The sequence below is a fragment of the Homalodisca vitripennis genome, chromosome 7 (genome assembly GCF_021130785.1).
Source record: "Homalodisca vitripennis isolate AUS2020 chromosome 7, UT_GWSS_2.1, whole genome shotgun sequence".
In the NCBI taxonomy this organism is placed as follows: domain Eukaryota; kingdom Metazoa; phylum Arthropoda; class Insecta; order Hemiptera; family Cicadellidae; genus Homalodisca; species Homalodisca vitripennis.
The window spans coordinates 28,710,156-28,728,418 of NC_060213.1; the positions used below are offsets into that span (position 1 = coordinate 28,710,156).

The 18,263-nt window shown below is 38.3% G+C and overlaps 1 protein-coding gene across 2 annotated transcripts in view; it reads left to right on the forward strand.

Annotated features, from left to right (window-relative positions):
- Positions 1-18,263, forward strand: part of LOC124365778 (formin-like protein) — a 164,043-nt gene that overhangs the window by 60,426 nt on the left and 85,354 nt on the right. For both annotated transcript variants that reach the window (XM_046821789.1, XM_046821790.1), the window contains exon 2: positions 3,629-3,712. In XM_046821789.1, the coding sequence (XP_046677745.1) occupies positions 3,629-3,712 (84 nt within the window). The remainder of the gene's footprint in view (positions 1-3,628; positions 3,713-18,263) is intronic.

Below are 18,263 nucleotides of genomic sequence, written 5' to 3' on the forward strand. Positions count from 1 at the left end.
CGATGTTTGGGGCCATTAACATTGACTTCTACGTACTTACCGATCTGTTGATGCGCAATGATGGTGTTGAAGCTACACATCTGGCATCCGTGCAGAATAACAGTCATTAACGGATTTTCCCAGGCTATTAAGATTAAATTTCTCGTACTTTACTGATCTGATGGAAGCGCAAAGGATGGAGTTGTGCTACCATCCTGGCATCCGTGCATAATTACAGTCAGTAATAACGATGTTGAAGGCTATTAACATTGAACTTCTCGTACTTTACGAGCTTTGATGCGCAATGATGGGTTGAAGGTATACATCTTGGCATCCGTGCAGACTTACGTCAGTATACGATGTTGCGGCTATTAACATGAGCTCTCGTACTTTACGATCTTGATGGGCAATTAAATTGTGTTGAAGGTACACATCTGAGCATCCGTGCAGAATAACATGTCAGTAACGATGATGAACATTTTGAAGGCTATTAACATTGACCTTCTCGTACTTTACGATCTGTGAATGCGCAATGATGGTGTTTGAAGCTAACACATCTGGCATCCGTGCAGAATTACAGTCAGTAACGATTATGAGCGATGTTTGAAGGCTATTAACATTGACTTCTCGTACTTTTACGATTCTGTTATGCCGCAATGATTGTGGTTGAAGGAACACATCTGGCATCCCCGTGCAGAAATTACATTCAGTATCGATGATGAGCGATGTTGAGCTATTAACCTTTGACTTCGTCGTACTTTAGATCTGTTGATGCGCAATGATTGTGTTGAAAAGTACACACATCTGGCATCCTTGCAAAATTACAGTCAAGTAACGATGAAGAGCGATGTTGAGGCTATTAACTTGACTTCTCGTACTTTAACTATCTGTTGATGCGCAATACTGGTGTTGGTGCTACACATCTGGCATCCCGTGCCAGAATTAACAGTCATTAACGATGTTGAGGCTATTAACTAGACTTCCCTTCTCGTACTTTACGATCTGTTAGATATCTCTATGATGGTGTTGTGCAACACATCTGGCATCCGTGCAGAATTACCGTCAATAACGATGTTGAGGCATAAACATTAAATTCTCGTACTTTAGCGATCTGTTGAATAGCTCAAGTGATGGTGTTGAAAGCTACACATCTGGCATCCCGTGTCAAAAATTACAGTCAGGAACGAAGATGACGATGTTGAGGCTATTAACATGACTTCTCGTACTTTAACGATCTGTTGATGCGCAATACTGTGTTGGTGCTACACATCTGTCATACCGTGGCAGATTACGTCGTAACGATGTTGAGGCTATTAACATTGACTTCTCGTACTTTACGATCTGTTGAATGCGCAATGAAGGTGTTGATGGTACACATCTTGCATCCGTGGCAGAATTAAAGTCAGTAACGATGTGAGCTAATTAACATTGACTTCTCGTACTTTACGAATCTGTTTGAAGCGCAATGATGGTGTTGAAGCTATCACAACTGGCATCCCGTGCAGAATTAACAGAGAGTAACGATGTTGGGGCCATTAACATTGACTTCTCGGTACTTTACTATCTGTTGATGCGCAATGATGGTGTTAAGCTACACTATCGGCATCCGTGCAAGAATTAACAGCCATAACGATTTTTGAGGCTATTAAGAAATTAAAATTCTCGTACAGTTTACGATCTGATGATGCGCAATGATGGCGTTGGTTGCTACACCATCTTGGGCCCCCCCAAAAAAAATCCGTGCAGAATTACAGTCCAGTAACGATGTTAGAGCAATTAACATTAAATTCTTGTACTTTAACGATCTGTTGAAGCGCAATGATGGTGTTGGAAGCTACACATCTGGCATCCCGTGCAGAATTACAGTCAGTAACGATGATGAACGATTTGAGGCTATTAACATTGAACTTTCTCGTACTTTACGATCTGTTGATCGCGCAATGTATGGTGTTGTTGAAGCTACACATCGGCATCCGTGCAGAATTACAGCCATTATCGATGATGAGCGATGTATGAAGGCTATAACATTGACTTCTCAGTACTTTCCAGATCCTTGTTTGATGCGCAATGATGGTGTTGAGGTACAACATCTGGCATCCGTGCAGAATTACAGTCCAGTAACGATGTTTTAGGCTATTAACATTGACTTCTCGTACTTTAAGATCTGTTGATGCGCATGATGGTGTTTGTGAGCTACACATCTCATCCGTTGCAGCATTACAGTCCAGTAACGTGATGATGCTATTAACATTGACTACCTTTCTCGTGACTTTACGATCTGTTGATGCGCAATGAAGGGTTGAAGGTACACATCTGCATCCGTGCAGAATTAAAGTCAGTAACGATGTATGAGCTATTAACTTAGACTTCTCGTACTTATCGATCTGTTGATGCGCATATGGTGTTGAAGGTACACATCTGGCATCCGTGCAGAAATACAGTCAGTAACGATTGTGAGGCTATAACATTGACTTCTCGTACTTTACGATCTGTTGATGGGGCAATGATGGTGTTTAAGGTACATATCTGGCATCCGTGCAGAATTAACAAGTCAGTAACGATGTTGAGGTCTATTAACATTGACTTTCTCGTACTTTTACGAGCTGTTTGGATTCGCAATGATGGGTGTTGAAGGTACCACATCTGGCATCCGTGCAGAATTACAGTCAGTAACGATGGTGAGCTATTAACATTGACTCTCGTACTTTACTATCTGTGATGCGCAATGATGGTGTTGAAGTACAAACATCTGGTCATCCGAGCAGATTACAGTCAGTAACGATGTGAGGCTATTAACATGACTTCTCGTATCTTGACGCGAGCTGTTGATGCGCAATGATGTGTTGAAGGTACACATCTGCATCCGTGCAGACTTACATCAGTAACGAGTTGAGGCTATTAACATTGACTTTCTCGTACTTTACGATCTGTTGATGCGCAATGATGGTGTTGAAGGTACACATCTGGCATCCGTGCAGAATTACAGTCAGTAACGATGTTGAGGCTATTAACATTGACTTCTCGTACTTTACGATCTGTTGATGCGCAATGATGGTGTTGGTGCTACACATCTGGCATCCGTGCAGAATTACAGTCAGTAACGATGTTGAGGCTATTAACATTGACTTCTCGTACTTTACGATCTGTTGATGCGCAATGATGGTGTTGAAGCTACACATCTGGCATCCGTGCAGAATTACAGTCAGTAACGATGTTGAGGCTATTAACATTGACTTCTCGTACTTTACGATCTGTTGATGCGCAATGATGGTGTTGAAGCTACACATCTGGCATCCGTGCAGAATTACAGTCAGTAACGATGTTGAGGCTATTAACTTCTCTACATCTTTTTCTGATGTATGTTTACGAGAATTTGTATGATCTCTTTATGTGTTGGTGGCAATAAATGATATGATTTTTGATAAGATACTAATTACCATGAAAGCGTAGTATTACGTAGATTTCCATTCATAATACGTGAAATAGTCAATTGGTTTTAAAAGGGTAATCGATTTCTTATTTACCATTAATTCTCTCACTTTTATTTTAATTTTGTTTCCAATTTATTGTAATTAAAGCTGAAGAAATAGAAAGGAAACCAATAGGTAGTGTACTTAACGAAGTAACTAACAAGTACGATGTGTTTCAGGCTTCCATGGACTTGCCGCCCGACAAGGCCAAAGTGCTCAAGCAGTACGACGACGAGAAGAAGTGGGACATCATCTGCGATCAGGTCAGTTTCCAGGATGTTCAGTTGTGATATTACGTATTTTTCAGTCGAAGATCAACTGAAATATTTAACGTTATTCCTTGGTTTTTTGTTGATAAAAGAGTGGGATTGATTTCAGAAAAATGTTTCACTCAGTTTAGTAGGTTAGCAACGTGTGAATCTCAATCTGGAAATTGGTGGAACTGAATGAAATTCATTTTTAAGAACGATGTGGATGTACGAAAATATAAGCTGACATTTTATCACAAACTACTTTATCCGACAGTAAACTAAGAGTGTCCTCAACCGTATCACTTAAGTGCTAGGTATCATTAGATGGACTTGTCTTTAACTTATATATGTGGTTGAATCTTGATAGAATATAACTTCAGTTCTCAGCTGGACTCATGAGCCGGTGCAGAATGTATTGCACGGCTAACTTGAAACAAAACCATTTGCTTTCTCACGTGAATCAATTACCATAAATGACACAAATTTAAAGCAGCAGACGACCAGAACGCCAACTCGGAGGTACCTGCAGAATTACAACTCGCGCATATCTTGGCCCAGATCTCTGTCTGCTTGGCTGGCCTAGCGCCGCAGGTTCGTGTCCACGCATACGTGGGCTGAATACGCCGCGAAGACCTTTCGGTTTTGCGAGTCGTCCTCACGATTTTGCGAAGTTTCAGTTTCAATTAGAATTTGCCCTCTTTTGGTCGGAATAAATTGCTGCCTTTATTTGTTTCAATCTTACTTACGGCGAATATTTCTCTACACTAGTAGATATACAGATTGACGGGTTAGTTCGTGAACAGTGCGTTTACCGCTTTGGCGAATACTGTCAGGAAATCAGCTGGTCCATGTCCAAATATCATAGCTTTTTCATTAAATTTTATAATGTGTTCAAATCAAATCAGATTCTTATTGCCGGAACATTATACAACGCATGGCAAAAGTCAAGTTTTAATTTTTACATGAAAACATTTTTGTCATACACACCACAAGTAATCTCATTTCAACATACAATTTGCAAACTTACCTACGTCCATTGATTCGCCAATTATTCCCACTTCCAGCGACAGATTCAGTCAGTCTTTTTAATTGGTGGTCTCCCAATCATATACCAAAAACTCGAGTTTTTAACATCTTGAGCGTTGGAGTTTTTTTTATTGAATCTGGTAATTTGTTGTTTCTTTAAATTATTTAGTAGAGAATGAGAGAAGTTAAGTCCAAAAAATAAAACTGATTTATTAACGACAGTCCATACCTGTCCACTACAAGGTTTTCTTTGTGTCTTGTATTTTAATTGTGTTAAATAACTGAAAACATATGTTTATTTTGAAAGACAAAAATTACTGTGAGGTAAACCAGCAGGTTGGCAAGAGTGAGGGTGCCATTTGATCGAAAGAGCTCCTCACAACTGTCACATCGGTCCAGTCCTCCAGACGATCTTCAGTATCCTCTTCTTGATGCAGAAAATGTTGTTAAAGAAATTTGCACTACATAAAACCCAGTTACAGTAACTAATCTTTGACTGAAACTATTGTAACCCAGTTTGAGAGTCTCCCTAGAGGCAAAAGTTGATAGGCACCTCAGCAATGGCGCACCCAGAAATCTTTTCTGGGGGTTGTCAAGAACACAGGGTAGCGGGAATGGAAATCCCTCGAACTTAGTAGGGGCTCCGGGGGGGGGGGTGCTGCCCCAGAAAATTCTTTAAATATTAGGTCCTAAAATCGTTATTTTATAGTGCTTCCGAACTAATAAAAGGAGGGTAATTCATACATTAGAATGTATAAAGTTTTACAGTATAAACACTCTACCACCAGTTAGTTACCAAGAAGCTTAAACAGTGATAATTGAAATCTTTTGCAACAAATACAGTTCACATGAATAGTTACGTTCAAATCACAAATAAAAACTAAAGCTAAATCTTGATGTCTACTCTCGGAGCAAAAAGTAAAGATACCCGAGTTTGAAAGTTGACCACACACTAACTAATAAATTAAAAATAACGGAAGTTATATTAAAATGTACCTTGTTTATTTATTTTTTTCGACATATAAAACTGATTACTAACAATAACGTTCAGTTTTTATATCGATAATAACGAAAAATTCTAATTTTTGGCGCTTTTAAACCAAATTGCAACTCTAAATGTTCATAATTCGGATCCAATTACGACTTAATGTTTATAAAGGATAGATACAAGTGTACTGTAACCGAGTAGGTAATTTTACAATGTCAGAATTATATGACAATAAACTTGTTATTAAATCACTATCTTAACTTTTATTCTTGACCGGGTGGTACAAAAAATTTGCCATTACCATGATATTAGCCCTTGGCCATTATCTTGAACGTGTAGTTTTGTAAAACACTATTTAAAATGCATAATCCTTAGCACACATTAAATTGAACAAGCTTTATTAATTTGCCGTAAACGGCAACTGCCCGTTTTAACACGCAGCTCGCCAGACTGCCCAGGGCGGTGTTGCCTCATAGTGACAAGTAATGGCAACAGAATGACGCAGTCTTGAACTGCTCAGAGCTCGGCAACTAAATCACTATTGTGACAACTGATATTGATATTGTGACCGACTGAACAAGTCGGGACTGCTCCAAAAGATACTTTATACCGGGTACTTGTCGTCCTAAGAGTATAAGTCATCGCAAACCGAAAGCACCCTGTACAGGTTACCGTTACAGGCACGTCAACGATACAGACTCTTTACACGTTCACCGCCGTTTCTATTTCAAAGTAATCGGACTCGTCTCGTTTAGCAGTAACAATAACTGGAACATGTACTTGTACTTGAACATGTACTTGTACCATTGTACTCTGTAACGTATGTTTATAAATACGTGGATACAAGAACATTTTGTACTCGGTCACTGTAAGTACTGGGTACGGGTAGAAGCAACGTCAAATACAAAGAACTAACCTCACTTTCGTACTTACTGCGTGTCGGTGAAATCCATATATTTAGAGTTTTGAGCAAAATTAAATACTTATATGTGCAGTGTACGTATTTCGTAAATCAAAATAGTTGTGCAGTTTAAATTAATATATTATTATATGATTGGTCTCAAAATTCCAACATAAATTCTATTTTTAGTCGAAAATAGACTAGTATGCAATGTATTATTATGAAATCAAATGCTCTTGGAGGGGGGGGGGCAGGACCCTTTCGTCGCTCCCCCGTCGGTGCATCTAAGGGCAAATTTTGCTAAGTAGAGATGTTTAGCCAACATATTTATCCCATTCTAAATGAACTACTCTCAAAACTTAGTTCCTAATGAACTGTTGTGGGCTCTTTTGACCACTAGGCGTTAAAATTTGGAAAATACCAATCCGAAATCTCCATTTGTTTTAGACGTAAAATTGTAGTGATCAAGAGCATCTACCAAGAACCAATTGATCTCAGTTGGCAACAATGCTGTCACGTAAGTAGATAATTTGTGGCGTTTACGTGGTGTATTGTGGGTAAAGATGGTCTCATGCTGTGATCTACCATTGTTGGAGTGAAACAGTTCACACGGGAGAGCTTGATATGAAGCCGCGGTCGCGTAGAAATCTCGGTAATTACAGAGCAAAGTGCGACCAACAGTCGGTTGGATAAGTACAGGTCTTCTGCAGGCCGGGACACGACTGATTGGCGATGGCAGGTCCTCCTCCCCCCTCTCCTGTACCCCTCTGTGCAGCACCGGCAGCCTACGTCGTGTCTCAGGAGGGCCACAACGTCTCCTCAGAGAATTTTCTCAGAACAGATCCGATGATTTACTGATATATTGGTGGATATGTCTACGTCCGATACAAAACCAGTACATGTAAATATTGTTCATAGTCAATATAGTATATGAAAGGAGGAACGTGTTTTTTAAGCTACATTGAAAAAACACGCTTGTCTAGGGTTATACAAATATTATGCAGCTGTAGACATTTTTAAGTAGTTGGAACTGACAAATCAGAGAGATCAATTTGGAGTTGATAAAAATGAGCAAAATCTAACAAATTATTTCAGTGACGTTTTCAACAAAATTAAAGTTCTTAAAAGAATTTAAAAAACATGTGGATGAAACTTTACAATACAAAACTGAAACATCCGTGTTCCTCCATAAATCAAATTTAACTTTTATTGTAATTCATTTTATTCATAATATTATTTATACTTGCCGTTTTAAATTTTATCATATCTCACAAAAATTAGATCAGGCCTCGGGTTACACCCTCGGCTATCCAACCACGTGGTGGGTATGCTACCGAGATAAAAACTAACCCTCTGTAAGGGTAAGTGGTGGACCAGCAATGGCCGTAATATTGTAGATCCTTACAACTATATTCAGCGCGTCCGGCCCGGCGAGGACCCATTGGTATGCCCAGGACACGGGTGGCAGGATACGCCAGGACAATGGTCATTGAGGAAGTCGACGCCCAAGGAGGGGGAGGGGGGCGAAATTTGGTTACCGCCGCGCTGCGGTCGCTCCGGGCAAACAAAACAGAAAATCTGGCGAAACGTGAACGGCCGATTGGCCGTGAACAATAGAATGGTCGATGGGGCCAAATTCCAGTTAATCGAGGCGTATTCTAGGTTCCGCGTTTCACAGGAATTACAATCTGAATAGAATTAAGTAAACCATAAAAAGCTCCAAAGGTACTCGTTCGCAGAAAATTTAAGTTGCGTAAGACTGATAATGGCTATATCACCGACCTTGCTGGCTTTACAAAAGACAAATCGACTGAGTGGTCTACGATAAAATCTAGAACTCTTATTATGATGTTTGGACTAATTGGTTACTACTCGCCTTGTAATTGATTTTGTACTCGCCCAAGACACGCTAACACTTCAATACTACTTATAATTAATCTGTAAAAAAATCACGTGTTCAAATGCCGATTTGTAGTGATGAGTGCTATTATCTTCGTTGGGCAAAATTATGGGAATGGGTGTTTCCATATCTAATGTTCTTTGGTAAAATTCAAATTAATATACCGGCGTTTCCAGTGAATTTAAGGGTCTTAAGTGTTTAAAGATGGTCCGAACCACTTAGATGTTGATCTGAGTGTACCCGTATTCACAGATTATCAGGTTCTCAGTCATTGCAGGCTGGGCAGTCAAGTCAATACCACTATTCTTCGGATCTCCCGGCCTACCTCCAGAGTAGTAATTCAGCGCAATTACCATGTATGGGGACAGATACCGTTGATGGAAGAAAGTCTTCTTGTGTATATTGGTCTCTGGTTAGGAGTCACGTGCTTTGAAACGGGAAGATTGTTTTAAGGTAAGCCAGAAAGAATTCGTTTGGATCTGGCATGTTGGCAGTGAGGCTATAAGTGTAGGCTACTTGGTAGTCTATAGCGTTCAGATGGAGTCTTGAGGCTGTATAAGGATCTAGATGGTGTCATCAGATATTGACGTATCCTGGTGTGTAGTTTTGGGAGCTCGAATTTTGAAAGGTGATGGATTTTGGTGATTTAGCATTGTATACTATAAAGTCTTTAGCGTTGTCCAACTGTCTACAGATATTGAAAGGAAGGCCCTAACATTGTAAAAATGAAAGTTAAGGATGTGTAATGGCTTCGGGTAATCTGTGTCACGTGACTTCCTGTTCGCCCTAATATCTTAAGTGATGATCCAAATTTCCTTTGTGTGGTAAAGGATCGAGATCTGAAATTCAGCGGTCTTCCGATGTAGTAAAAACTTAAATGCTCATGGTTGTGCTATCCGCATCCATCTATCATTCAGATTCGTTGTACTTGCATGTTAGCAATCATTAATTAGTTTCCTTGGTTACTGATAAGGTTAAATCCTCTTTTAACCATCCAGAACCACAACTAGACAAAGTAAGCGTTAATCTCATCACTGACATAACCGCTTGTACGTGTTGTAATTGGTGGTTCCAACCTACTTTGTTTAGAAAACTGTCACTTTCCCGGAGAGACAGTTGTGATTGTCCCGGGCCCTACAGAGCGGAAAATGATGCCAGGATAAAGTGAGAACAGTGGGCAAGGTGATAGCTGTGCAAACAGCGGCGAATTGAGCGAAGCGAGACGAGGCGAGATAACGTCCTGGAAATTAGCCAAGTTTGGAGACGCTGGAGCGCTGGTCGTGGATCTCTGGTAGTTCTTGCGCGTCTCGCCGCGAGGAAACGTGTCCTAGGTGGGGAGTCTAGACGTCTGGGGAAGGGAAATGAGCTTTGGGGCATTACCTCCCGACCGGTCGTGTCCTGTCTGAGAGCATAGTTAGTTCTCATTCCTCTTGGGACGCTTGCAAGATATCTAGAAAAATACCAAGAAGCTAAGGCACTTCCTGGTGTTGACATGGTGTGAAGATTTAGGCTCATCATGTCCAAGAATTTTGCAACTGTATTGACCAAAATCAGTAATTAATGGATTACATTCGCAATGGAGGAACTATCGCTGAGCGCATAGTTCTCTTTCCTCTTGGGATGCTTGCAAGATGTCTAGAAAAAGACCAAGAAGCTAAGGCACTTCCTGGTGTTGACATTGGTAGGCTTATCATTCCCAAGAATTTTGCAACTGTAATGACCAAAACCATTAATTAATAGATTAGATTCGCAATGGAGGAAGACCCAAACGAGTTAGAATGCGTTAGCGCGGAAATTACCAAAGCCAAAGGAAATAGTAACAGTACTAAAGCTCTTTTCGCCTTCTCGTTAGACAATAAAAGTCCAAGGTCAGTCAGTCATCCTTGATTTTGGACATAGTTGTGTAACGTCATGGACCCGTGAGCTCATTTCCTTGTGGTTTTGTTTCCCCACACAATTTGTGTTATCTGTTCTGAGCTCCTTGACGTAAAGAGGTGTCGGTGTTCCTGGTGAGAGCAAGAGCGGCGAGGTGGTTGCGTCATTCTCTCCATGGACCCGTGACGGCTGCAGACGCAACAACCCCTGGTTTGCCCACCGCCTTCCTTCCTCACGTCGGCCACTTCCGGTCTGCAAGCGTGAACTGCGTGGTAACTGAGACCAATCGCTCTGTTCGGCTCGGTGCCCCCGCTTTCCTAGACAACTGCACTCTCCCCTTTCTTGTCACCACCGTGATCTTCGAACCGTACCATTGGAGAGGTCAATCACTGACATCGTAATGGTCAAATGATTATCAGATGATCACAATCTTCCTTTGCTCCCGACATTGTTTGGAGTTCTTTTCGATATGCTTTCAAGATAATTAGGACCACTCTTTGAAGGATTGCATTAGAGTTTATGCAAATTTACTAAATTATATGGAATTCCTTAAGGCGATTTGAGGCTATAGGTATTTCTACAACCTAATTTCTTCAATGTACTGGAATTTCCAACAATATCAGAGTTAGATAGTCAATATCTACCAATGTTTGAGTGATTTAAAATTTGTTTGTGGCATGTCTAGAGTGTACCGAGATTGATGGTTCGTCGGTGATATGTGGAGAGGCTGATTAACGAATTAGGTTTCTGGATTTTGGAAACTAGGTATTTTTGGGATTGTTCCATTGAGTTTTCCTTCCGTCGCGTTGTAAGCATTGATTCTTTCGTTATTGTCCGTTTGTTGTTTTGTGGTGGACAAGTCTTAACAATAATATAGTTTCGTTTGGTTGTAACACCGCACTGTACTGTGAAATATTCGTTTTACATTTGTTTATGTTGTGTTCTTTTAATTAGTTATGTTCTTGTGAGGCATGCTTGGTTTATGGTGTCTAAGGTTACAGAAAGAGTAAAAAAATAATTGCATTTATAAGCGAGTAATTCGATGTCTACTGCTACAGTGAAAGCTATATGATTAACATGTTGGGGATGACCTTTGGACATTCAGGTAGATCAATTGAATTTTAAAGTTTGCTATTACATATTCTCATCCTTTTAAGGTAAATTGCCTAACTGTACGCAAAATAGACAAATATTTTGACAACTCAACGTTGATTTATAGCCGATTAAATTAGGAATTTTGAGCAATCTTGTTACTGGATCCAAAATAAAGCAGGATATATACAAAATTATGAATTATGAGCATAAGGATTTTTAATTATTGTGGCGTAAGGAATTGCATCTGTTATATTTTTATACATGTACCTTAAATTGTCTTTCATATACAGACTGTAAAATATTCATGCCTTGTCTTCAGATGTCTTTCTAAAAGCCTAAAATATCCACAGTTTTCGTGCATAAACTGAGTTGTTTTTGTTCTCAAAATAGGTATCTGAAAGAAGAGTGTTTAAAAATCTGTTTAAACGTTAACCCAACCTAAAACCGGTTATTCCACCTTAAACGACATTAACTTATTTTACTCTCGTGAACAGTTTTATGCATAATTATTTTGATGTTTTGGACCTTAGGAAAAGGATTAAAGTCAGGGAAGTTGTGCATGAACTATTAATTTTTCTTCAACTGTAATAACTAACTTTTATTGTTATATGGTGTATAGCAGTTTCCCCCATCCTGCAATTCCGACCCTAGCTTTTCCGCTGTTTGAACCCCTCCCCCCAAGCCGTCTTTGATCATCGGCCTTTTGACGCGGAGAGGGAATCATCTCCAAGCCGACAGGACTCACGGTTAGTACACTTCCTGAACAGTGTGCTGTAAAGATTGCTATATAGCTCAGTGTGCTGTAAAGATCGCTATGTTACCCAGTGTGCTGTAAAGATTGCTATGTAGCTCGGGGTTTCGTGGCCGCATACTGGGGGAACCCACGTAAACTTCACTGTCATCAGGATATATCCAAAAACGGATTCTCTATTGCCGAATTTTATCCTACATTTTTATTATACAATGAAGCAAAGTGTAAGCTGGCCTCAGTTCAGAAATATACTTTTTAATGTATAGATAAACTAGTCTCGTAGATGCAGCGTGTGTGAAACCCGTACAAGTTCTTGCTGTGAAGTGTTTATGAGAAGGAATTTTCCTCCAACAATCGAGGAATTATCAGACTAGCTTGAAATGTTGGTTGTCTAGACTGTTTGAATAAATGATTCTCTAGGGATGTTACGAGTATGGTTTACTAATGAGCCAATGATGGATGATTAAGCTAAGTTCCTACATGTTGGATCCACATTTTGAACCGATTCGGTTATACAGCGCTTACTTCATACGTTCATCTAGAGAAGGTCTAGATGCATATTGCCTCAAATCTTTGTGGCAATATTCACACAGTTGGTCTTTGAGTTGGGTGATCTCCTAGAATAGGAACAAAGTCCTCCGAGTAGGAAGATTGGCCTCTGAGAAGATAAATCGGAAGGTCAGATTTCAGGTAGGAAGATTGGTCTCGTGATAGAAAGATTGGCCGCCGATAAGATAATCTGTAGGAGAGTAGGAAGTTCGGTCACAGAGTGGAAGATCGGATTCTGAATTGGGAGATCAGCCTCTGAGAAGATAATCAGTAGGAGAGTAGGAAGCTTTGTTACAATGTAGGAAGATCTGATTCTGAGTTGGAGATTTCCTTCCGAGAAGATAGTTCCGCCGGAGAGTAAGACAATCAATCATATTCCATATAGGAAGAGTAGCCACGAAATAAGTTTTGAATTACTGTGTCGGTCGGTCTAAGTTTCGAGATGAGTCATTGAACCTTTTTCTGATCGGCCTGTCAGAGTCTAGAATACAGTACTTTCAATAAAGAATTAATCCTTTCAATCATAGAAACTCCCTTTAAACACAATGGTACGAATGTGTTTTAATCAACACTTATTAGACGGACGTCTCAGATTCTTTGGTAATTTTCTCCATACACTGCCAACTGTCCTACAAGTAAACAAATTCCATTTATCGTATAAGCATTTTGGTATTTTGACACGTTGGTATCAAATTTAGGTGTTCCGCTATGGTTTTTTAAATCGTGTCATAAATTTCCTTACGAAACACTTTCAGTCGTATTTTCGCAAAAGTGATTGAAGGTCGGTGCAACATGTGGCACACACCTGCTGCTGTTTGTGTAGTCGACATCGACAGTCGCTGTCGTCACGGTTGTCAACATGTAGACAGTAGAACTGAGTGACAACTGAGTGATCTTTAGCTTGAAAGCCCGAGTCTTCACGAACAAACAACCGTCAGTCTTGCAGTCTTGCATGATTGTGCCGTGTTTGTCAAACAAGACTACGTGCAAATGTGGATTTTTGAGTAGTCGTTTAAAAATCTGGAAATAATGTCACTTTTGAGGAACTTGAAACTAGTAATTTTGTAAACCAAAATAGTTCCCTCAGTCCCTGCCTAACAGTGTTCAAACAACAATATACACCTTTTACAATTCAAGACAAATTCATTAATGATGAGAAAAATATTTTAGTTGAACAACTCGTTCGTTTGCTAGCAGATAAAATTGGGAACTTTTGAGGGTTTAGATAGCTTTATTTGTTTTATTTCTATTTATAACTTAATTTCTTTAGGACAAGCAATTGTGGGGCTCTGTTTCTGTTTACCAAAATACAAAAAATTATTCAAAAATATTTTCGTTTCACATGTTTATTTTACCTGTTAATTTTCATACGCCCACAGTGCTACGCATCGTAATCTCTCAATTTGAATTTCTTCGCAATACAAAATATTTAGTGTATAACAAATGGAAATCGGAGAAAAAGTGGAAAAGTTACTATAGTAAAATATTGGTTTACTTACCAAAAATAAAAATAAAAATACTCATCCATAGATTCGAGCAATAACTTTAATACTATTTTATCTTTACAAACTCTGATGGAGAAAATTATTAATTTTTTATTCCGATATTCAAACCAAGGAAGAAATAATAAACACGTCAACAAATTTAAAGCATTAAAATAGTATTATTATTAAGATGTCAAATTAAATCCAATATCCACTCGTATTGAAGTGGTTCACAAAGCAGCGGGTCGTATAAAATATATTTTAAAACTCAATTTTGCAATAATACGTAATATATGTACAAAATCTTGCAGTCGTGTTATATACATTTTTCAAGGGCTACATTACAAAACTTTAAAATTATTTTTTAAGATAGATATTTTGTTCCACATGGAAGTAAAAAAAAAAACAAAGAACCCATGGCGCTGAACACTGTACACACAAATGTAAATAACAAACCGTATGCATTGATACTTTAAATCAACCCCCCCCTTTTCCCCGCCAAAAACACAGTGGACATCAAGGATTATATTATCCTCAGCCGCAATGATCCTGTGAGTAAAGAAGAACAGAATGATCTAGTGAAAAATAGCATAAGGTCGTTGTCGGTTTTGAACCTTTATCTTGTAATGCCGTCTAATTATTTTTCGTCACATCTGCCACGGAAGTCCAATTGGTAGTTGTTCTTTGAACTGGTAGTAAAATAACGTAAATAGTTTGGGTGTTAAGGAGGAATTGTAATGTATAATATAGTCGTAATACATCAGAAATGCTTGTCAGGAAATTACGTATGCGTGTTTCACACCCAGGAAATAAATAAATAACTGAAACTAGACATCATAGAAATATTTTCCGTGAGTATATTTTAAACTAAGGAAAACGTCTTTGCTCATGGCTTGCACAACCAGCGTCATGACTAACGCCTTAGCTCCCAGGTTCACACCGCCTAGAAAAAACAGTTTCAATTCTGTAAATACGTCGGCTTTGCCGTGAAGAGCTATCTCCAGTCTACCATGTATTACACGGAAACTGGTAGTATGTAATACATTTTGTTGTATCGAATCCTTCGCATGATCTATAATCAAGGATAATACACCTCCTTGGGTAGGAGAATTAAAGGTGGGGGCCTGTAGTTGAGTATCATGATTGGTTTACGCTTAACCAATCAGTATGACACCATAGGAACGTTGACCAACATGGTTTTTTATTAAGGACTGTCAGGCTTTTGACACATCAAATTTCAAACTAGAACTACTTTGTTCTCTACTTGCATTATTCTCCGATATGAAAAGAAACTCTTCCTTAGCAACGAGACAGAAAGAAAATAATTTGCGTCAAATCATCAATGAGCTGGCAAGCGGTTATGGAAAAGCCACATTGTTCACGGTTTGGTACCGCGTCAGCCTTTTCTTAAACTCGCTTGTAAAAGCGGTTGTGCATTATTGGCAGTTTCTGTTAAACATATTCTGTTGACTGAAGGTGGCTCTTCTCCTCGGCAAGGCTGAAACATTTCAAGAATTTAACAATGTTTCGACGCGTAGTTTATTATTTATTTATAATTTCCAACGAGTATACCGCTGCAAACTTAAATCTGATAGTGGCGTGCCAATAACTAAATGTTGTACTACAGATATAAATATACTCAGAACAACAATAAACAACATAAACATTACGTATTGTACAATATTGTTACAGTCATTGTAAGAAACTTTACAAGGAAAGTAAAATATAAAGTTAAATCGTATAGCGAGAAAAAAAAAACCAATAAAACAATGTACATGTTTGTGATATAAATAGTGCATTTGTAACATTCGCATAAAATGTTGCGTAATGTTCAAAAGCACTGCAATAAATAAGAACTTGACGATAAAGGCTTGCAACAAACATTAAACTGAAAGAGAATAAAAATTGATAAAGAATCTATCAAATAATTAACAAGCTAAATATAGCTTAGGGCATAGGGAAAATGTTGTTATTATTTGGCGTCACTAATGTTTCGTACGCTAAACGTTTGTTTAGTTTTGTGTCTTTTCAAAATATGAGATCATTATTTCATCTGTTGTCTGCGATGTTTATGATGCTTAAAAGATGTGTAATTTTATATGTTCAAGTTCCATGTCGTATAGATATGGTATCGCTTTCGTGACGCATCCATGACTCTGATTCTAAACTAGGACAAGGCGGGATTCCCCTTAATCGTGAATTATAAGCCACGGTGCATGTAATAAGCACAAAACAATCGATTATTACGAGTACCGGTATTTTATTTATAGAACACCATCGATATGGTTTATTTAGTGTAATGACCGTATTGCAGATCCAACAAAATACCATTCCTTTGTCCAGGTGAGTCTAAGCAACGGATGGACAATTAATTTGGCATTGGTCTCTCTGAAAGTTCTTATGTAAGAATTCGGAACGCAGTGGTGACACAGAGCAATGGAGAATGTGGACAAAGGCTAAGAAAAGCCACAGCAAGAAATAAAAATGTTGCTTTGATAATACAGGTCACATCTCTCAGGGAATGCCTATAAGACGTACGTAAGAGAATGTACTGTTACTGTACAATTACTCTTGGAAAATAGGCTCCCAAAGGCAATGTGCAAATTGAAGTATTTTTTATCTTTTACATCCTGGCTCTCATTAGTCAGAGGAACCGCGGCTCATGGCTGGAGAGAGGGGGGGGGTGAACTAGTTGTATGTCGTAACTAATCTGTTTCACGAATTAAGTTCAAGTCATGCTGGCCCTCGAGGCGCACTTCATCACCAAGCAAGTTTAAACTCGAGCCTATTTTCTCAAGGGCAATTGTAGTAAAGCAAAACAAAACTATGCCCCACAATTTACTTTACTATTTACAAACTGTACAGACGGCTAGGCATAGTTAATAACTTTTACCACAATACCATATTTTACTATGCGCCACGAAAGATATAAAATGATATCAACCCAGGCAGCGGTTTTGCAAATTATTTTGAGAAAAGTGTGTAGGAAATGAAATCTAGTATTTTATTACTTTGACAATTTTTAGGGGCATTGAAGATCAAAAGATCAGTTAGTTGGTAAAATTGTTTTGTATGATTTGTTTGATTCTTGATATAATGCCTGCTTTGCTAGATTTCTCCCCTGTTTTTGAGTCGTAGTCTTTAAGATTTGTCTCGCAAAATTCTGAAAGTAAGGTCATGTTTAAAAATTGAGCTAAATTATCACAACCCTTTATTCTAATACATGAATCAGCTTTTTTATTGAGACGTGTTGGAGGAGGTAGCTAGCTAACTAACGGTAAATTTGTGTCCTTAAAGGAATAAATATTAATATTACAATGGAACGTATTGACAATGGATAATAGGTGTTTTAAATCAAGCAGTATTCACTTTAGTTAATTGCAAATAAAACTACTGCGTAATTCTAAAACGTTTTTACAAAATGTAAGACATTGCACACAATAATTTACCATAGTTTTGTGGTATTTAATACAGCATTGAGTGTCTAAAATATTACGGATGTAGGATAATGAATGGTCAACTAAAAACCTTTTTTTACATTACTTTATCTCCAGACACGTATTTCGGTATTAAACCATCATCAGTGTGAACATTAACCTCTAAATAAATTATAAACCATAAACAACTAAATATACACATGTGGACCATTTAAACAGATGTTAAATTTATATGACACAGTTGTAACTTTGATTAGTATTCTGTGTTCAATATTTTAGTTTTTTCAAAGATTGGTTTTGTCTTATTTTTTTAGATTTGCTATTTAAAATGTTGTGAGGATCTTTGTTATAATTTCGATAGATATGTAATTCTTCTTTCGTGTTTAATGTTTCTCTTTTCCATTCGATATCCAAAATTTCCATGTTCTTTTCAATATTTGTGTACTTACATCGTAGTTAATTATTTGTGTAGTTAATAATTTTTAATATCGAAAGAAAAGGAGAAAAATTAAACACGAAAGAAGAATTATATATATCTATCGAAATTGAAGCAAAGG